The sequence below is a fragment of the Sus scrofa genome, chromosome 14 (assembly GCF_054392235.1).
Source record: "Sus scrofa isolate SSC_HxYL_T2T_F1_AM1 chromosome 14, Sscrofa_HxYL_maternal_Yorkshire_Landrace_v2.0, whole genome shotgun sequence".
NCBI lineage: Eukaryota > Metazoa > Chordata > Mammalia > Artiodactyla > Suidae > Sus > Sus scrofa.
This window is the reverse complement of record NC_139396.1, coordinates 50,666,567-50,687,714: the sequence shown is the minus strand read 5'-3', so window position 1 is coordinate 50,687,714 and position 21,148 is coordinate 50,666,567. Positions and strand designations below refer to the sequence as shown.

Here is a 21,148-nt window from a genome sequence, read left to right as displayed (position 1 = left end):
GGCCGGGTGGCAGACAAAAGGCATGGGTTCCGATTGTGACTTTGTTCCTTCCTGGCAGAGTCATCTCAATGAAGTCAATGGGTGACTTTGGGCCCCAGTTTCCTCATCTGAGGAATGAGACTAATTGTTCCAGCTTGGAATCTCTGACAGGGTGGAAGACCAGACCCCCTAGTTCAGGAGCTCCAAGCCATAAAGCCCCTTCGAACCTCCACGGTAGCTGGTGGTTGCTTACTGGAGGGGGGCAGAAATGGTCAAGGGCGGGAAGCCGAGCTAGAGAAGAGCTGCGAGCTGCACTAAAGAGGTTGAGTAACTAATACTCTGCAAAAGCAAGGACGAAGGGACCTGACGGACCCAGAGGGGTCCCTGAGAATGCAGGATGGAGAAGGAGACAGGCATGGGACCATCTTAAGAACTGCCATTCCCCCTGTCCCAGTCCCCAGGGAAGATCTGTCTCTGCCCCAAGCTCTGAGCTTGCAGCCACACTGATGCAGCTCCTGGTCAGTGACTGAGGTGGACAAAGGCGACCAGTGTCCTGTGTGGGCTGGTCAGAAGTCTTTTGTGCCAGTTTGATCTTCCACTTATGCCCTAGAAGGCTGGGGTGCCCATGGGACTAGCTAATGGCACCCAGTGGATGGGAGATGCTGACTTCTCTCTACCTCTCTGCCTGTCTGTCTCTGGCTGCCTGATTCTAGTGGCTTCTGAGAGCCCCAAGTCTTGCAGAGCAATCAGATGCCAAGCTAAAGGGGAGATGGGCTTTGAGAACAGGGCCTCAGGGTCCTTTGTGGAACAGTATGGAAAAGAGGACTGGACACCACAGCCTATTCAGGTGTGGATAGAAGAACTGTAGAAAAAAAGATTGCTGGCTACTTCTGATAACTTTCCTCTAGATTTTACGCAGTTTGAGATTTGCAAAAGCCAACTCTTAATTACCTGTTTTAGAGAAAGGGGGCTGGAATGGCAAACTAGAAAGTCAGAACAACCCTGCTTCAGAAGGAAGCCTTAGAATTATACATGACTTGGAATTACAGTGCCAGAGACACTGCACATGCAGCACACTTGGAGCAGAGATACTAGAAAGGTCAGATTGTTAAAGGGAAGGAACTTCTGAAGGAAGATGGTGGTCTCATGGTCTCTTGGTCTCAGCCCTCCCTCAGCCTAGGGAGGGACTGTGTGGCCTCCTGAACTTTTTCTCAGTATCCCCAGATTTTAACTCAAAGCATGTAAACTGATTCTGCTCATTCTTACATGCAAGTAGGGCTGGTGGATGGATCAGGATCTAAGCAAAGTCAATCCCATTTCTTTTTTCTTTCTTTTTTTTTTTTTTTGGCCACATCTGTGGCATATGGAAGTTCAGGGCCAGGTATGGAATTTGTACCACAGCAGCAACCTTATCCACAGCAGTGACAACACCAGATTCTTAACCCACTGAGGCACCAGGGAACTCTGTTCCATTTCTTACCAAGCAATGGATGGGAGGCTCTAGCCAAGAGTACAGAGTGCGTCATAGAACTGAGATCAAAGGGCTCCCTCTCCCTCAGGATGAGGCCATTAGTGGACTCTCATTACATTTGTCTACTCAGCAAATCAATCTTTTTTCCTTTTTTTTTTTTTTTTTAAGGGCTGCACTGGCAGCATATGCAAGTTCCCGGGCTAGGGGTTGACTCAAAGCTATAGCTGCCAGTCACAGCCACAGCAACTTGGGATCGGAGCCACGTCTGCGACCTATACTACAGTTTACTGCGAGGCTGGATCCTTAACCCAATGCGAGAAGCCAGGGATTGAACCTGCATCCTCATGGATACTAGTTGGGTTCCCTACCACAGAGCCATAACAGGAAGTCCAGCAAACGGATCTTGCTTGGGGTCTTCCCTTCCCCTAATTTCCCTCCAAGGGAAGTAGATGGAGTTTAAGCTACTCTAAGCTTCAGGCATGAGAATGAGACTCAGACCAGGCCTATGGATGCACTGCCCTGTGATTGGCTTAGATGTAGTCATGTGACCCAGGCAGAGCCAATGACTCGATTCTGTAACTTCTGTGGTGGATTCTCTCTTCCCACTGGACTTTCAGACAAAAAAGCAAAAGCCTGAGCCGATGGCTTCCACAGTGCCACCTTGAGGAGCCAGCACACCCAAGAATATAGCCCAGAGAAGGAAAACCAAGTTCGAGGTAGCAAGAATGAGGAAGAGTCCAGATGATAAGGCCTGGGGCCAGCTGAGTCTGAAGCCAGGATGACCTGAAAATTTTTAGTTGCTTGGCCAACAGTTTTTCTTTCTTTTCTTTTTTTGGTCTTTTTTCTTTTTAGGGCCACACCCAAGGCATATGGAGGTTCCCAGGCTAGGGGTCTAGTCAGAGCTGTAGCTGCCGGCCTATGCCAGAGCCACAGCAACACCAGATCCGAGCTGCATCTGCGACCTACACCACAGCTCACAGCAACGTTGGATCCTTAACCCACTGAGCAAGGCCAGGGATCGAACCTGCAACCTCATGGTTCCTAGTTGGATTTATTTCTGCTGCTCCACTACGGGAACTCCAGTTTTTCTTAAGTTACTTTGAGTTGAGTTTCAAGTGTCAGCAGACAATTATGAACTACTACGTGGCCAAAATGGTGCTGGGATCCACAGGAAGCCTTTCAGGTTCCAAGCTTCACCCCCAGGAAATATTTACCCCTGACCGGAAGTGGGGACCATACTCCCTCCCAAATCCAGCAGGTGAACAAGTCACCCCTTTCTAAGAGCAGAGGGTCCGGCAGGTGCAAGGCTGCAAACATTCTGCATTCCCTTCCCAACCCCCAATGTTGAGGGTTAAGTCCAGTCACAGGATAAGAACTAGCCAAGGGTTTCCAAACATAACTAAAATTTAAAGGTTGAGGCATTCGAGTAACATCCCAATTCCTTGCCCCACACACTCCAACCCATGCCATTCACTTTCACAAAGCTTCTACCAGGGCTTGGGGGGGAGAATAGAGGCCTCTTCTATACGAAGCTGGAAGGCCAAGAGCCAGGAAGACCCTTTCTGGGAAGATGATGAGGCCACAAGACACGTGGGAGTAGGAGGCCCTCCTGCAGAGTTTAAAACATGTTCTCTGGGCCAGACTGCTTAGGTTCGAACCCTGGCTCTGCCTCTTAGTAGCTGTATGACCCTAGGTGGGTGATTGACCTCAGTGCTTCAGCTTCCTTAACTGTAAAATGGGAATGACAATGCCCGCATCTTACAGGGCTGCAGTGGGGACTCAATGCCATTATCTGCAGTATCTGGCACATAGTAGGTTCTTGGTGGATATTAGCTAACCAGACTGGAGCGTTAACCCTTTGTCAGAGGGCTGCAGGGGTCAATGAACCTGAAACTGTTTGCAAAATTGTCTGATTCCCACCCCCCTGCGCCCTCCTTATCAAAATGAGAAAGGGTCTGCAAACTCTCATCTGAATCTCAAAGGAATCTTTTTTTTTTTTTTTTTTCCTTTTCTCTTGCCTGCGTCTACAACATGTAGAAATTCCTGGGCCAGGGACTGAAACTGAGCCACAGCAGCAACCCAAGCCACTTCAGTGATAACACCAGATCCCCCCCCCCTTTTTTTTTGTATTTTTAGGGCCACACCCATGGCATATGGAGGTTCCCAGGGTAGGGGTCAAATGAGAGCTGTAGCCTCCGGCCTACGCCACGGCCACAGCAATGCTGGATCCGAGCAGCGCCTGCGACCTACCCCATAGCTCTTGGCAACACTGGATCCTTAACCCACTGAGTGAGGCCAGGGATCGGACCTGAGTCCTCACGGATGCTAGTCAGGTTCGTTACTGCTGAGCCACACCAGGAACTCCATAACCCCAGATCTTTAACCCGCTGAGACACATAAGAACTTGTCAAAGGAATCTTTGGATGCAAGGAGCACTGAAGTAGCCTTAGGTCTAGTTGAGGGCAAGGACTAGGTGGCCCTTTTCCTGTGCGCTGCCACAGCAAACAGGACATGTATCCTGCACCAATACTTAAGGGAGAGGTAGAGGAATAGGTGAAGTCATCACAGAAAAGCACGTATTGGGGGAACCTGTGCCCATTATGGACACCTCGGACGGAGCTCAGGTTTCAAGCCCTTAAGATGCAAGAACTTTTCCCCACCCCCACACAGTATTTGCTGTCCTCAAAGACATGCCCGCCCCCTCCAATCCATTCAAGCGAGCCCTGAGCATCAGCCATAGGCCCCAGCCCTTTCCCCTCTCAGCCTTCACCAAACCTCTTGGCCCAGGGACCCTACCCCCCAGGAAGAACTCAGCCTTCCAGGGACAGATGAACTCAAAGTCAAGGGCCAGCCCCAAGTGCCCCAAGGGTTAGGCCCATCTCAGCAGGAGGTGGTTAGTGACAAGCCTGGCCCTGGAGCAGGTGCCCAGGAGAAGTGAGAGGCTGTGTGAACCACCAGGACAGCCACAAGCGAGCAGCCCCAGATGCTGGAAGTGCAGCACTTACAGTCGCTTGATTCCAGACTCCGGCTGGGGGGACATTCTCGGGTGGGCGACGGGTGGAGGTTGGGGTATTCGATTCTCCTCTTCTATTTCTTCACTGGAAGGAGTTGGGAGGTGTGAAATAAAAGAGTCAAAAATTCCATGAGAACTGGGATATTTCCAGGGTATTGTGTGATGGTCTGGGAGAGCTTGTACTTTTTCAAGGGAGTGGAAGTAAAGGGACCCAGGAGGACAGCAACAGTGGCCTCTGCCTCATAAGGCTTTCTGCTGTGGGGTCTAGCCTCTGGCATGGCCAGTTCAGAGGAAGGGTCAGTTCTGGAGGCAATAGACACAGGTACCTTGCAGGCCCTTTTGCCTGGATGGTCATATGTGAGACATTTCAGGAAGGTACTCACATCTCTATTTTAAGTTTACTTTGGACAGTCTAGCCAAATAGAATGACTTCCTGTTTCCTGTTCTTGCCAAAAGCTTCCTTGTTTCTACACCTTTGTGGTTTATTCTGCCTGGAATATGCCACCCACAACATCTCTCATATCTAAAAAGTACGCTATCCTTTAGGGGGATAGGCCCAGTTCAAATGCCACCTCCTCCATGAAGCCTTCCTGATTTCGACTCCATTCCCAAGCCAGAAGTGGTTTCTCCTTTCTTTGAACAGCCAGGGTATACGCTGTCATAAAACTTTCCTATGTGGCAAACTCACAGTGAGTTTTCAATAAAAATATGTGGCACTGTACTTTCTCTGATGTCTTATCTTCCCTGCTGTGGCAAGGACCACATCTGGTGCACCTCTCCTTCTTTCCAGCTCTCCATCAACAGATAATTGTTGTGCACCTACTCTGTGCTAAGCTGCATTCTGAGTGCTGGGGACTTAGTCATCAACAGGACAAATGAGGTTTCTGGTCTCATGCTGTTGTAGTCTGGTGTGGAAACAGACAATTAAACAAGCACATTCATAAACAGGATAATGTGAGATGGTGAAAAGAGCCATGAAGAAAGCAAAACTGGGAGTTCCCACTGTGGCACAACGGAATCACTGGCATCTCTGCAGCGCCAGGACGCAGGTTTAATCCCTGGCCAGGCACAGTGGGCTAAAGGATCTGGCATCGCTGCAGTTGTTATATAGGTTGCAAGTGCAGCTCGATGTGATCCTTGGCCTGGGAACTCCACATGCCGCAGGACAGCCAAAAAAGAAAAGAAAGAAAAACTGGGTAAAATGATAGACAGTGACTAGGATGGAGTACTCCTTTGGAGGAGTGGTGATAGGGAAGGAAAGCTTCTCCTAGAAGGTGACACCTGACCTAAACCCTGAATGACCAGGAGTCAACCATGGGAAGCACCAGGGGAATGTTTTCCGAGCTGCAGGAGCAGCATGTGCAAAGGTCCTGAGGTAGAACAAAGCATGGTGTGTTTTGCAGAATCGAGAGAAAGGCAGGGTGTACAAAGCTAAATGAGTAGAAGGTGACATGATATGAGATGGTGGTCTGAGTCAGGAGCAGTGCTATCCAAAGAACTTTCCACAAGGATGGAAATATTCTCTATCTTTGCTGTCCAATATGGTGGCCATTAGCCACAAGTGCCAATGGTACACTTGAAATGTGGCAAGTGCCACTGATGAACCGAGTTTTACATTTTACTTAGGTTTAACTCATTTACATTTAAATAGCCACACGTGGCTAGTGGCTACCTTATCAGACAGTGAAGCTCTAATATGTGCAAGTTCATGGGCCACAGATAGACTAAGGGAACAAGGCTGTCTAGCTCCAACATCTCTTATCTGTAATTCCCAAATCCAAAGAGCTCTAAAAACCAAAATTTATTTTTTTGTCATTCATTTGGTGGCAAAACCTGAAATGAAATCTTGTGAGGCTGTTTATAATTTTAATCCCATTTAACATAAACATTCGTAGATTTTTTTTTTTTTCTTTTCCGGCTACACCTGTGGCATGTGGAAATTCTTGGGCCAGGGACTGAATCCAAGTTGCAGCTGCGACCTCTGCCATAGCTGCAGCAATGCTGGATCCTTACTCCACTGCACTGGGCTGGGGATCAAACCCAAGCCACCACAGAGACAAGCTGGATCATTAACCCACTGTGCCACAGTGGGAACTCCCAAGGGTTCATATCTTCTGCTACAAAAATATGTGTTTGATGTGGGGAGCTGCCCCAGAACCTGCTGGTAGTATAAGATAATAATACCACATGTGTAATGTTCCTTTCTAACAGCTGGGAAAGCTCTGACGTAAGATGCACCTGAGCCCAAGAGTTTCAGAAAGAAATTCTAAGTGCTTCAGGCCAGAGATGGTCCCCACAATGAATACAGATGCAATCGAGTCTTCCAGGTGTTCATTTGTCCCCAGACTCTGCACAACTTCAGAGTCACCTGGGAACTCCCCGGACACTCACCTCTTATAGTATGCCAGTTCCTCCTGCAACAAAAACACCTTGGACTTGAGCTCGTTCCTCTCGTGCAACACGTCCCGCAGCTCCTGCAGTGTGAATCGGGGGCGGTTGGGGTCCTTGAGATCCATGGCCACCTTCTCCGCCTCGGAGACACACTCCTCTCCACCCGGCTCCATCTGGAGGAGGCAGAGATGCTGCTAATGAATTCCTGGCCGCAGCCACCAGCACCCACTCTGCATCCTGCCGGAGCCCGAATTTCCCACCCTTCTTGGCCCTGAGCAGCTTGCCAAGGGCGCTATTTTGAGAACTCGTGGGCGGCCATTGCTCACGTTCTGTGCAGTCACGTCCCTCTGGAGCCGAAAGCCAGCGGCCACCTGCACAGGGTTTGCCTTCTCAGTAGCCAGACCCACGGTCCCAACGCCTCCCCACCTGACTCAGGGTTTTATTACAAATGGCATTAAAAGGTAACCAAGGAGAAGAAACAGTGTACCCCCTAACGCTGCTACCCTCTTAAATTTCCCTGCTTTCCCTCACCCATGTTCTTCCCTCTTACCTTTTTTTTGGTCTTTTTTCCCAGGGCTGCACCCTTGGCATATGGAGGTTCCAAGGCTAGGGGCTGAATCTGAGCTACAGCTGCCGGCCTACACCACAGCCACAGCAACACCAGATCCGAGCCACGTCTGCAACCTATACCACAGCTCATGGCAATACCGAATCTTTAACCCACTCAGAGAGGCCAGGGATCGAACCCGCATTCTCATGGATACCAGTTGGGTTTGTTACTACTGAGCCACAGCGGGAGCTCCAAAAATTACCATTTTAAAATACACAATTCAGGAGTTCCCGATGTGGCTCAGTGGTAACAAACCCAACTGGTATCCATGAGGATGTGGGTTCAATCCCTGGCCTCGCTTAATGAGTTAAAGATTCGGCATTGCCATGAGCTGTGGTGTAGGTCACAGACATGGCTCAGATCTGGCATTGCTGTGGCTGTGGCGTAGGCCAGCAGCTGCAGCTCCGATTCAACCCCTAGCCTTGGAACGTCCATATGCCGAGGGTATGGCCATAAAAAAATAATAATTAAAATAAAATACACAGTTCAGTAGTTCCTGCTGTGGTGCAATGGAATCAGCATCGTCTCTGCAGCCCCAAGGACACAGGTTTGATCCCAGGCCCAGCACAGTGGGTTAAAGGATTTTGCATTGCAGCAACAGTGGTGTAGGTTGCAACTGTGGCTCATATCTGACCCCTGGCCCGGGAACTCCATGTGCTGCAGGATGGCAAAAAAGGAAAAAACAAACACACCAACTCCCCCACCCCACCCCCACACAATTCAGTGGTGTTTAGGAGACTGTCAATGCTGTGCAACCATCACCTCTATCTAGTTCCAAAACATTTCCCAGAGGAAACTCCACACCCATTAGCAGTCACTCCCTGTTTTGTGCCCCCCTTTCCTGCTAGCCCTTGGCCACCACCATCTACTTTCTCTATGGATCTGCCTTCTCTTGATATTTCCTATAAATGGAATCTAACAATATGTGGGGGGTTTTGTCTGCTTCTTTCACTCAGTATCCTGTTTTCAAGGTTCATCCACACTGCAGCCTGTGTCAGTGCTTCATTTTTCTTCATTGCTGAATAATATTCCATTGTGTAAATCAACCACGTTCTGTTTGTCCTTTTATCCACGGATGAACATTTGGGTTGTTTCAACCTTTTTGCTATTGTGAATAGTGCTGCCATGAAGAAAATATGCTTGAATACCTGTTTTCAGTCCTTTGGTGTCTATAGCTAGGAGTGGAATTCCTGGGTCTTATGGTGACCCTATGTTCAACTTTTCCAAACTGTTTTCCACAGTGGCTGCCTCATTTTATATTCCTGCTAGCAGTATAGGAGGGGTTCAGTATTATTCACACCCTTGCCAACATTTTTTTTCCTTTTTTTTTTTATATCATGGCCGTTTTTGCAAGTTTTCCAAGTCAGCTGGCCAAATCTGCAGGTGGCCCACCCTCTCCAGGCAGTGCACTATTCCTGAGCTGCTAGTGTCCCATGATCATCGAGCAGGTGTGGACAAAGCTTAGGACAACAGTGAGAGAGCAGTGGCGTGGGGGAAAGAAGGACTGAAATACAGAACCACTCTCTGCCTCCTTCCCTGAAAACCCCACAGAAACACAAGGAGAAAGAGACTCCAGGAGTTTCCCTCATGGCACAGCGGAAACGAATCTGACTAGGAACCATGAAGTTTCGGGGTCAACCCCTGGACTCGATCAGTGGCTTAAGGATCCTGTGGTGTAGGTCACAGACACGGCTCAGATCTGGCGTTGCTGTGGCTGTGGTGTAGGCTGGCAGCTGTAGCTCCAATTAGACCCCTAGCCTAGGAACCTGCATAAGATACGGGTGTGGCCGTTAAAAAAGAAAAAAGAGAGAGACTCCAAACTCGATGGGCCAGGATGTTGAAGGGCTCCAGAAGGCAGGGCTGAGATGCCGCTCACCCTGAGAGAGGTGGGGACATGCTGTTCTGGGAAAGGACATTTGAAAGGAGACACCACCCACCAGGGCAGATCAGTTGACAGAAGAGCTACCTGACAGGCATGGGATGGGAAGCAGATCTGACCAGGAGACAGCACAGAGCAGTTGGGTGGTAGGGAAGGTGCCTGAAACCTGACATACATTGCTCCCCAAGATGGCTGGGCTGTGGAGTAGGGTCTCTTCCCGCCCAAGAACTAGGGGAGGAAATGGTGTCATTTGTGTCATATTTTAGATTTCACATATAAGTGACATCACATAGTATTTATCTTTGTCTGGCTTATTTCACTTAGTATGATCATCTCTAGGTCCACCCATGTTGCTGCAAATGGCATTATTTCATTCTTCTTAAGGGCTGAGTAGTATTCCATTGCGTATATATGTATATATATGTACCACATCTTCTTTATCCATTCCTCTGTCAAAGGACATTTAGGTTGTTTCCAGGTCTTGGCTATTGTCAATAGTGCTACTATGAACACTGGGGTGCATGAATTTTTTTTTTTTTTTGTCTTTTTGTCTTTTGTTGTTGTTGTTGTTGCTATTTCTTGGGCCACTCCCGCGGCATATGGAGGTTCCCAGGCTGTGGGTTGAATCGGAGCTGTAGCCACCGGCCTACGCCAGAGCCACAGCAACGCGGGGGGATACGAGCCGCATCTGCAACCTACACCACAGCTCACGGCATCGCCAGATCGTTAACCCACTGAGCAAGGGCAGGGACCGAACCCACAACCTCATGGTTCCTAGTCGGATTCGTTAACCACTGCGCCACGACGGGAACTCCCATGAATCTTTTTGAGTTAGAGTTTTCTCTGGATAGATGCCCAGGAATGGGATTGCTGGATCATACGGCAACTCTAGTTTTAGATTTTTTAGGAACCTTAATACTGTTTTCCATAGTGGTGGCACCAATGTACATTCCTACCAGCAGTGTAGGAGCCCAACCCCTCACTTTCCCAGAGGCCTTTGGGCAAGCTGCCCGCACCCCTCTGGGCACTCATTTCCCCATCGAGCCCTCGAAAAACCAGTATTTCTAAGAGCCCTTCCCACCAGACATTGGGGTACTCCTATGAACACATGCGTTCAAGCCACAGCAGTTCCCTGCTCACCCCCGTGGGTTGTCATCACCCAAGACAAGGGCTTCCTCGGGACTGGAGTGTTTTTTGTTTTTGCCACACCCACATCCTTCAGAAGCTCCTGGACCAGAGATTAAACATGCACCCCAGCAGCGATCCAAGCACCAGCAGTGAGGACATCGGATCCTTAACTTCTAGGCCACCAGGCAAATCCTCTGAGTTCTTTTTCTTTTCTTTTTTTATTTTTAGGGCCTCACCTGAAGCATATGGAAGTTCCCAGGCTAGGGGTTTAATTGGAGCTACAGCTGCTGGCCTATACCACAGCCACAGTAACACCTGATTCTCAACCCACTGAGAGGCCAGTGATTGAACCTGCATCCTCATAGATACTAGTCGGATTCTTAACCTGCTGAGCCACAACAGGAATCCCTCTGAATTCTTTTCCTCAGGAGAAAGCATGGTTCTTTTATCAACAGAGCAACCTGATCCCCTTAGAGCATGGGGGTTTCCCAGACAGGTTTGCAAAAAAGTTCTGACTGCTGGGACTACTGCCTAATAGTGCAGAAGAAGGTAAGCTTGGGGCTTCAGCTTTTCTGAGGCCTCCAGGCACTGATGCAGCACCTTGGGCAGCCCAGTCTTTGAGAGAGACTGTAAAGGCTCTTCCCAACATGGCAATCGGGCTGATTAGCAGCAGGCCGGCTAGGCTTACTTCACAAGGGACCTTGGACGTGGCTCGGGTTATCACCGATTGTCGGCTGGTCCCCTGAGGCTCTTTGGGCACAGCTTGAGGGACATGCCTAGGCTCTAGTGGCTCTCCAGGGAGGCCTGAGAGACCAGCCACCAAGCAACGGGGACCATCCAGAGACCTTAGGGGGGCCTGGCCTCCTGGGCTTGCTCCCCACTGCCTGGGTACATCAAGGCTACTTCCTGCATTCTTGAAGCCCCTTGAAACATACTTCTGAGTGGCCCCTGGCCCAGCAATGGGGAATGACCGTCCACTGGTCACCCTTGGTAGCACCAGGCTACCACAACTGAATTTAGCCCCCAAACCTTGCTTCACAGGCCAGCCATCAGGCCCCTTGCTGCTTTCCCCATGGACTTAGGAAACCCCAACTTACTAAGAAATCAGAACTTGTAAGGCAGAGACAGTGACATCAAGGAGGCACTATGAACTTTACAGGTTGCTTTTTTTTTCTTTTTTTTCTTTTTAGGGTTGTACCCTCAGCATATGGAAGTTCCCAGGCTAGGGGTTGAATTGGAGCTGCAGTTGATGGCCTACGCCACAGTCACATCAGCGCCCGATCTGAGCCACATCTGTGACCTATACCACAGTTCACGGCAATGCCGGATCCTTAACCCACTGAGTGAGGCCAGGGATCGAACCCTCAACTTCATGGTTCCTAGTCAGATTCGTTTCCGCTGTGCCACAATGGGAACTCCCTAGAGTTTTTTAAAAATTGATTTTATGTGAAGTTCTTTAGACAGGAAACCAACTTCATTTTATTAAGGATTTATATGTCTAACTGTTAAAGGCAGGAAAACCATCAGTTAAAAAACGAGGAGCTGGATGAACTAGAAACATGCTGAGTGGAGTTCCCGTCGTGGCGAAGTGGTTAACGAATCCAACTAGGAACCATGAGGTTTCGGGTTCAATCCTTGGCCTTGCCCAGTGGGTTAAGGATCTGGCGTTGCCATGAGCTGTGCTGTGGGTCGCAGACGCGGCTTGGATTCTGTGTTGCTGTGGCTCTGGTGTAGGCCAGTGGCTACAGCTCCGACTGGACCCCTGGCCCTGGGAACCTCCATATGCCGTGGGAGCGGCTCAAGAAAAGGCAAAAAGACAAAAAAAAAAAAAAAAAAAAAGACAAAAAAAAAAAAAGAAAGAAAGAAAACATGCTGAGTGAGAAGGCAGTCAGGGCCACATGTCATATGAGTCCATTTCAATGAATCGTCCAGAATAGGCAAATCCATAGAGACAGAAAGTAGATGAACGGCTGCCAGAGGCTGTGGGGGAGGCAGAGATGGGGAGTGACTACTAAATGCGCAGTATGGGTTTCTTTTGGGGTGATGAAAATATTCGAGATGTGGTGACGACTGTACAACATAGCGAATACACTAAAAACCAGTGACATGTACACTTCAAATGGCTGGATTGTACAGCATGTAAATTATATTTCAATAACTGTCATGAAAATGCACAAAGAGGAGTTCCCTTGTGGCGTAGCAGGTTAAGGACCTGGCATTGTCACTGCCATGGCTCAGGTCGCTGCTGTGGCTCGGGTTCAATCCCTGGCCTGGGAACTTCCACATGCTGCAGCCATAGCCAAAAAACGGGGGGCAATGATGAGAACGGATTCCTCTCCAGCTCTGGATCCCTCCATAGCTCCCATCTTCCCTCACAAATCCTGTGCCAGGACTAACTACCACCCCAGCCACACCCTGCATGTTCTCTAGTCTGGATCAGGCTATTCTTCCTGTCTGGAATGGCCTGCCCCCCCCCGATCCACTCCTGGCCATCCTACCCATGCCACAAGACCCACCTCAATGCCTCCGGGCCTGCATTGCCCTCTCCTCCCCACTCAGAATTCACTGTGTCCTCCTCTGATCCCACTGCCCTCACTTCCAACCACAGTATTAGATCTACTGAATCAAGTCAAGTTCATTCCCCTCCTGTTTGTCAGATAGGAAACTGACCACCAAAGAGATGCATGGGCCCCCAAGTCACATGGCAGCAGGTGATGAAGTCACCACAACCTGCTGCTTCCCTGGCTTGAGTGACAAGCATCCAGAATTCTATTCAGCTCTAAGGGATGGCATCAAACCTGCCAAAGACGCTCTGGGTTGGGAACAGACGCTGTGAGGCAGCTCAGTGGGTTAGTCATAACTGCTACCTGATTTTACTCTCCCGTTTCTGTCCCACCCCCATGGTGCCAGAAAGGAAACTGAAACCAACATGCAGCCAGGCCAAGGAGGTGTAAAATGTCCCTGTCCCAAAGAGGTCTTGGGCGGGGCTCAGAGTCTCGTGGCTGGCATGACATCCTTGGGACCCAGGCTTGGACTGGGCCCTGCCTGCCCAGCTGGGGACAGGCCTAAGCTCTCATGGGGCTCAGGAGGTTGGAAGGGGAACACGGGGGAAATGGGAAGTGACTGTCTCAAGGTGCACCTACTGGCTCCTCCCCTCCATCCATGCTATAGACTTGGTCCCGCCCTTGCATGGATGATTGCAAAGGGCTCCTGACAGCCATGTCTGCCATCAGCTCCTTGTTCAAACTGTTTCATCTGTACTTCATAGGGAGTTCCCATTTTGACGCAGCGGAAATGAATCCGACTAGTATCCTTGAGGATGCAGGTTTGATCCCTGGCCTCACTCAGTGCATTGGGGACATGGTGTTGCTGTGAGCTATAGTGTAGGTCACAGATTCTGCTTGGATCCTGAGTTGCTATGGCTGTGGCATAGTCTGGGAGCTGCAGCTCCAATTTGACCCCTAGTCCGGGAACTTCCATATATCTTGGGTGCAGACCTAAAACGCAAAAAAAAAAAAAAAAAAAAAAAAAAAAAGAATCCACATCCCTCACTGCTCAGGGTTATGTGTGTGTGGCATTCTCAGCTCCAGACCCTCTGGCATCTTAGGCAACAGCTGTTGTCTCTGCCTGGCCTGTACCCGTTCTTGCTCTTGCTTGTCTCCAGGCTGAGTCATCGTAATTTTCCTCTGAAGAAACTCCCCTCTCACACTCTCCGTGCATGTGGTTTAGATGGGCACCATCAGGGGTAACCCTGTGGCTTGAGAATGGACAATATGCATATTCTCAGACCACAATGACTGGCTCAGTGATGGGCTAATGAGAGGGTCCCTGAGACACTTGCTGAGAAATGGAGAAAGAGGCAATTTCTTTCCATTGGGGTTGCCAAGCTGATTAGTACCAAGGGCCACTATATGGCAAGAAGCTGCTTGAGAATGATACCAATGAGAGGAAAGCAAAGCTGAGAGAAGATTTGAAACAAATACCTGACAGCATCATTGGGGCAGCTATACCTGAAGCCATCGTTAACTCAAAGCTTTTAGTTACACAGCCAAAAATCCCTTAAAAAAAAAAAAAATCCTCAACCCTTTTAACTTAGGCTTCTGTCACTTTTACCCAAAAGCAGACTCTACTCTCTCCCTTTTAAGACCTCTTTCCCTTACCTCCCTATCTGTATCCAGAGATTCTTGTCCTTCAAAGAACGTAGAAGTGTATGGCCTGAATTCACAAGATACTTAATGACTGTGCTGGGACTTGAGCCAACCTGAGGTCAAGCTCCTCTGTCTTACCTCCCCCACCTGTAACCTTCAGGAGTCTGGCATAGTGCCGGCAAACCTTAAACAGTCCATACATATTTATTGGGAAAAAAGAGCAAGCCCCAAGATTTTCACTAACCTTTCATTATATTTTTCTTCTACATCTACCTATCAAAATGTTAACATTATTATCACTGACATCCAGCTGGAAACAACAGCTGGTCCATGAAACTCCACACCACCCTCATCAGGATTAACTGCCTTATCTCTGTATTTGTGGCACATTCTGGGGGCACACCTGTGAGACAGACACCTCTGGTGTCTGTCACCTCCGGGGTCTACCTGAATTTTCAGTGCAGTTCCATCCATATGGACAGGGTCCCACCTCAAGCACACACTGTATGTCTTTCCTTTTTTTGCCCCGCACCACATGGCATATGGAGCTCCTGGGCCAGGGATTGGATCCAAGCCGTAGTTGCTACCTGAGCCACAGCAGTGGCAATGCCAAATCCTTAACCCACTGTGCCCAGCCAGGGACTGAACCTGCGTCCCAGCACTCCCAAGACTCCTGTGTTTCTATTTTTCCCCAAAATCCGCTCCGTGAGTTCTGGAAGTGTTGGGGAGATGACACCCCCCAGAGGCGGCCCTTAGCTAACTGGGTCAGGCATTTGTGGATAATTGTTCTAAGCCTTTTGCCTCCAAAAAGACAGTTCCTTTTTTTTTTTTTAATTTTCACTTTTCACTTTTTAGGGCCACACCCGAGGCATATGGAGGTTCCCAGGCTAGGGGCTGAATCTGAGCTACAGCTGCTAGCCACAGCCACAGCCACAGCAACCAGATCTGAGCCTAGTCTGCGACCATAGCTCACGACAACACCAGATCCTTGACCCACTGAGTGAGGCCAGGGATCAACCTGCGTCCTCATGGATACTAGTCAGATTTGTTTCCACTTCACCACAAAGGGAACTCCCTGCAGAAAGAAAGTTCTGAGAGGCATTCTATGATGCTTCTCAGAGGTCCCAGTGGGACTGACCTGTGATCTCAGTGACATACCCTCAATTTCCCTTTTCCTCCTTCCCAGTCTCACTCCTCTGGTCTTTGGGGTCACCTGCCAGATTAACCTCCTGCTCACAGTCCTTTTCTCAAGTTCTGCTGCGAGGTAACCCAGACTAAGACAACCTCCTGCCTTAAGTTGGCTGCTAGTCTCCAAGTCTGTCTCCTGTACTAGGCTGTAAGCTCTCTGAACCTCCACAGCACCCAGCGCAGTGCTTGCAGACAAAAAACCAAACTCCACTCTACAGCCTAACTGGCCTGCAGCACTGACCCCTGGCAACCTCTCTGACCTCATTCAGACCCTCTCTCTGCCCCATCAGCTTGCGCACCAGTCACCCTTGCCTTCTTTTCTTTTCTTTCTTTCTTTTTTTTTTTTTTTTTTTTTTGGTCTTTTTAGGGCCACACCTGCAGCATATGGAAGTTCCCAGGCTAGGGGTTGAATCAGAGCTGTAACCATTGGCCTACACCACAGCCACAGAAACATAGGATCCAAGCCTCATCTGCGACGTACACCACAGCTCTTGGTAACGCTGGATCCTTAATCCACTGAGCAAGGCCAGAGATCAAACCCACATCCTAATGGATCCTAGTAGGGTTCGTTATCACTGAGTCACAACAGAACTCCACCCTTGCCTTCTTATACCTCCTCGATTGCACTCCCATTTCTCCTGCCACAGGGCTTTTGCACATGCCATGCCCCCTTTACGTAGTTCACTCTCACTCATTCTCTTGATCACCTCCTTGGGGAAGCATTAATGACTCCCCAGACAACCATGATAAAAACAATAGCTAACACTTTTTTTCTTTTTTTGTCTTTTGTCTTTTCAGGGTCGCACCTGAGGCATATGGAGGTTCCCAGGCTAGGGGTCTAATCAGAGCTTACAGCTGCTGGCCTACACCACAGCCACAGCAACGCCAGATCCGAGCCATGTCTGCAAACTATACCACAGCTCACGGCAACACCGGATCCTTAACCCACTAAGCAAGGCCAGGGATCGAACCTGCAACCTTACGGTTCCTAGTCTGATTTGTTTCCACTGCGCCACAACGGAAACTCCAAGAACAACAGCTAACACTTTATTTATTTATTTATTTATTTTGTCTTTTGTCTTTGTTGTTGTTGTTATTGTTGCTATTTCTTGGGCCGCTCCCGTGGCATATGGAGGTTCCCAGGCTAGGGGTTGAATTGGAGCTGTAGCCACCGGCCTACGCCAGAGCCACAGCAACGCGGGATCTGAGCCGCGTCTGCAACCTACACCACAGCTCACGGCAACGCCCGCCAGATCGTTAACCCACTGAGCAAGGGCAGGGATCGAACCTGCAGCCTCATGATTCCTAGTCGGATTCGTTAACCACTGCGCCACGACGGGAACTCCAACAGCTAACACTTTAAATGAACTAATTCATTTAATTCTCATAACAGTAATCTGGGGTAAGTGCTGTCATTAGGATTTCCATTTTATTTTATTTATTTTTGGCTGTGCCTGTAGCATGCAGAAGTTCCTGGGCCAGGAATCAAACCCTAGCCACAGCAATGATAATGCTGGATACTTAACCACTGGACCACCAGGAACCTCCAGTTTAGTTACTTTTATTTATTTATTTAGTATTTCCATTTTAGAGATGAGAAAACTGATGCACAGAGAGGCTAAATAATTTACTCCATGTCACGAAGGTAAAAGAACAGGCTAGATTTGAACCAAGGAAGACTGGCTTGAAAGTCCATGCAATTAGCTACACAGTCCAGCTCCTCCCTCAGTTACAGGGCCTCCTGGCACCACACCTCTCCTTTAGCATAAATCACCTTTTTGTTTTTTGAGATATAATACATGCACCATAAAAGAGTATAGAATTCAGAGATTTTCAGTACATTCAGTTGTGCAACCATCATCATGATCTAATTTCCATCATCCCCAAAGAAACCCCAAACCCATTAGATGTCACTCCCCATTCTCCCCTCTCCCCAATCCCTGCAACCACCAATCTGCTTTCTGCCTCTATGGATTTTCCTATTCTGGACATTTCAAATAAATGGACTCATAAAATGTGGGCTTCAGTGCCTGGCTACTTTCATGTAACTTTTTTTTTTTTTTGTCTTTTTGCCATCTCTTGGGCCGCTCCCGCAGCATATGGAGGTTCCCAGGCTAGGGGTCTAGTCGGAGCTGTAGCCGCCAGCCTACGCCAGAGCCACAGCAATGTGGGATACGAGCCGCGTCTTCGACCTACATCACAGCTCATGGCAATGCCAGATCCTTAACCCACTGAGCAAGGGCAGGGACTGAACCCGCAACCTCATGGTTCCTAGTCGGATTCGTTAACCACTGCACCACGATGGGAACTCCTCATGTAGCCTGTTTTTGAGGTTCCTCCAAATTGTAGCATGTGCCAGTATTTCATTACTTTTTACGGCTGAAGAGTATTCCACTGTATGGCTAGATCACATTTTACACATTCACGTGATGGACATGTAGGTTGTTTCTACCTATTGGCTATCGGGGATAGTTGGTTATGAACATCTGTGTACAGGTGCTTTTCTTCCCTTTGGTTTTTGGCTGCACCCACAGCATATGGAAGTTCCTAGGCTAGGAATCAAACTGGAGTCACAGCTGCAGCAACACCGGATCCTTAACCCACTGTGCTGGGCAGAGGATCATATTGGCAACACCACATAGATAAGCCAGATCATTAACCAGCTGTGCCTCAGCAGGAGCTCCAGTATATACAGGTTTTGATGTGGACGTGCATTTTCAGTTTCCTTGGGCATATGACTAGAAGTGGAACTGCTGGGTCATAGCATATATTATGTGATTATCTGACTAATGTCTGTCTCCCATGCTGGCTCTAAGCTCCGTTTAGACAGGAACCAGGTCTCCATTTTATCCCCCATGCCTGCAACACAGTCAACAATTATTTTTAAAAAATGAATGAATGGCAGGTGCCCAGTAACCAGCACCAAGCCTGATACTATAGGCTAGAACACGGGGAGTACTGGGTTCCAGACCCAGTGCTGCCTCCTCCCAACTGTGTGTCTTCTAGCCAGCAGCTGGCTCTCCCTGGGCCTCCTAGTTCCCTCAAGTGTAGCGAGGAAAGCAAGGCAGCCCTGCCCACCTCGAGCCAGACTACAGACCTTCCCTTCCACACCGCCTCAGCAGCCGGCTTCCCACTCACCTCAGGTTCCTCATCTCCATTCTGGCTGAGCTCGCCTTGCAGCCTCTCTCGCAGCTTCCCAAGCTCTGCCCGCAGGCTGCCCATCTCCTGCTCCTTGGTTTGCAGATCTGCCTCTAATTCTACCTTCTGTTCAATCAGGGCTTTCCCCTGGGCCTCCACCACTGTGACACGATGCCGGAGGTCATGGTTGATCTTCATCAGCCGGGTCTGCTGCTGCTGCAGCTGTAGAGAGAGGAAGGCCAGGTCTGGGGCTGCAACATACAGTAGCTCATGTTGTGCACTGCACAAGGGCAAACCATCTACAGGCGTGCCATTCATACTTTACATGTCTTGATTCCTTTGAAATGTGTTCAGATTCTACCACGAGGTTGTGGGTTCGATCTCTGGCCTCCCTCAGTGGGTTAAGGATCAGGCGTTGCTGTGAGCTGTGATGTAGGTCGCAGACACGGCTCAAATCTGGCGTTGCTGTGGCTGTGGTGTAGGCCGGCGGCTACAGCTCCGATTGGACCCCTAGCCTGGGAAGCTCCATATGCTGAGGGTGCGGCCCTAAAAAGACAAAAAGGCACACAAAAAAATGAGAAATGTGTTCAGATTCTTATAATACTGTTGATGCCATAGATGGACAATTTGTGTATTTACTATGATAATTTTATGAGAGATGCAAGCTAAGTGTCTTGTTAGTATATTACAACAATTTCCTTACAGATGGAAGTAACATGCCTTGAGAAAGGAACATCTTTTTCTAATTTAGGTGGAGACATCTTATAGATTCCTGAAGCAGCCTGGATCATGCTGTGGCATGAAGGAGGTGGGATGGAGAAGTCTCAGGGTTAGAACAAAGGCTGACCGGGCCCTGGGGACCTCCTAAGCATGTGGAAAGAGGTCACTGGGCAGTGCCATATTCCCTCCTACTCCTCCAGTGAAGGGTCCTCCCCACAGCTACTGTTTTAGGGCTGGGCCCATAAAGCCACACACACACAGAGCCCAAACAGTTTAAATAAGAGAGAGAGGTAAACTCACCTGCTGGCTCCACCCCACGGAGCCCATGTAGCGAGACTGAGGGAGAGAGAGGGAAACTTTCTTTTTTTTCCTTTTTATGGCCACACCTGTGGCATATGGAAGTTCCCAGGCTAGGGGTTGAATTGGAGCTGCAGCTGACAGTGGGCCACAGCCATGGGAACACCGGACCAGAGCTGCATCTGCCACCCATGCCGCTTGGGGGCAACAAGGGATCCTTAACACACTGAGCGAGGCAAGGGATCGAACCCGAATTCTCACGCACACTATGTTGGGTTCTTAACCTGCTGACCCACAACAGGAACTCTGAAAAGGGGAGCATCCTGAGGGGAGGGTCCAGTCTCTTGCTGGTACCTGCTGGCAGCTGCTGGCAGGGAGGGTGGGCGTGGGGGCGGGGCTCATCACTTACAGCCTCGACATCCTCATTCTTCAGCCCGAGCTCCCGGTCCTTGGCACGGATCTCGTCCCGCTGTTTGTCTACCACCTCCTTCAGCTTCTTCATCACCTGCCGTTCCCGTTCTGACATGCCTGGGTGGGATGAGTGGGACCAGCAGGTGAGTTTACCTCCCTCTCTTATTTAAACTGTTTGGCACACCTTTCACCAGCCAGAATAGCCATCATCAAAAAGTCTACAAACAATAAATGCTGAGGTGTAGAGAAAAGGGAACTCTCTTACACTGTCGCTGGGAATGTAAATTGGTGCAACCACTATGGAAGACAGTATGGCGAGTCCTCAAAAAACTAAAAATAAAATTACCGTATGATTCCACAGTCCCATTCTTGGGCATCTATCTGGAGAAAACCATGATTCAAAAAGATACACGTACCCCAATGTTCACTGCAGTGCTATATACAATAGCCAAGACATGGAAGCAACCTAAATGTCCATCAGCAGAGGAATGGATAAAGAAGATGTGGTCCATACACACAATGGAGATGACCTCACACTTGTTTTCTTACTTGCAAATGGGGATCATGCAGAGGCCCCATCTGGGGTGGCTCTTGTGAGGTTGCACATGTTAATCTATAGGAAGTACTCACAATAGGCACAGAGTAAGAGTCTCTAAGTGTTAGCTGTCATTTTGTCTATAAGAAATACTAGCTCTCCCTGCTCCAAGAGTGGTTACAAAAGTGCTTTGAAAAATCAAAAGGTTAAGTGTTTTTAATAGAATCACAGACATAAGGA

At 49.0% G+C, this 21,148-nt stretch overlaps 1 protein-coding gene across 5 annotated transcripts in view; it reads right to left on the bottom strand.

Annotated features, from left to right (window-relative positions):
- The window catches only part of RILPL1 (Rab interacting lysosomal protein like 1), a 46,276-nt gene that overhangs the window by 6,161 nt on the left and 18,967 nt on the right, over positions 1-21,148 (bottom strand). For 4 of the 5 annotated variants that reach the window (XM_005670586.4, XM_013982783.3, XM_001925355.8 and 1 more), the window contains exons 3-6: positions 20,372-20,490; positions 18,946-19,167; positions 6,855-7,027; positions 4,456-4,548 (exon numbers count right to left, since the gene is read on the bottom strand). In XM_005670586.4, coding sequence (XP_005670643.1) covers positions 4,456-4,548; positions 6,855-7,027; positions 18,946-19,167; positions 20,372-20,490 — 607 coding nt within the window. Of the gene's footprint in view, positions 1-4,455; positions 4,549-6,854; positions 7,028-16,123; positions 16,970-18,488; positions 19,168-20,371; positions 20,491-21,148 lie in introns of those variants that run through there. The other variant, XR_014827305.1, reaches the window with a different exon arrangement.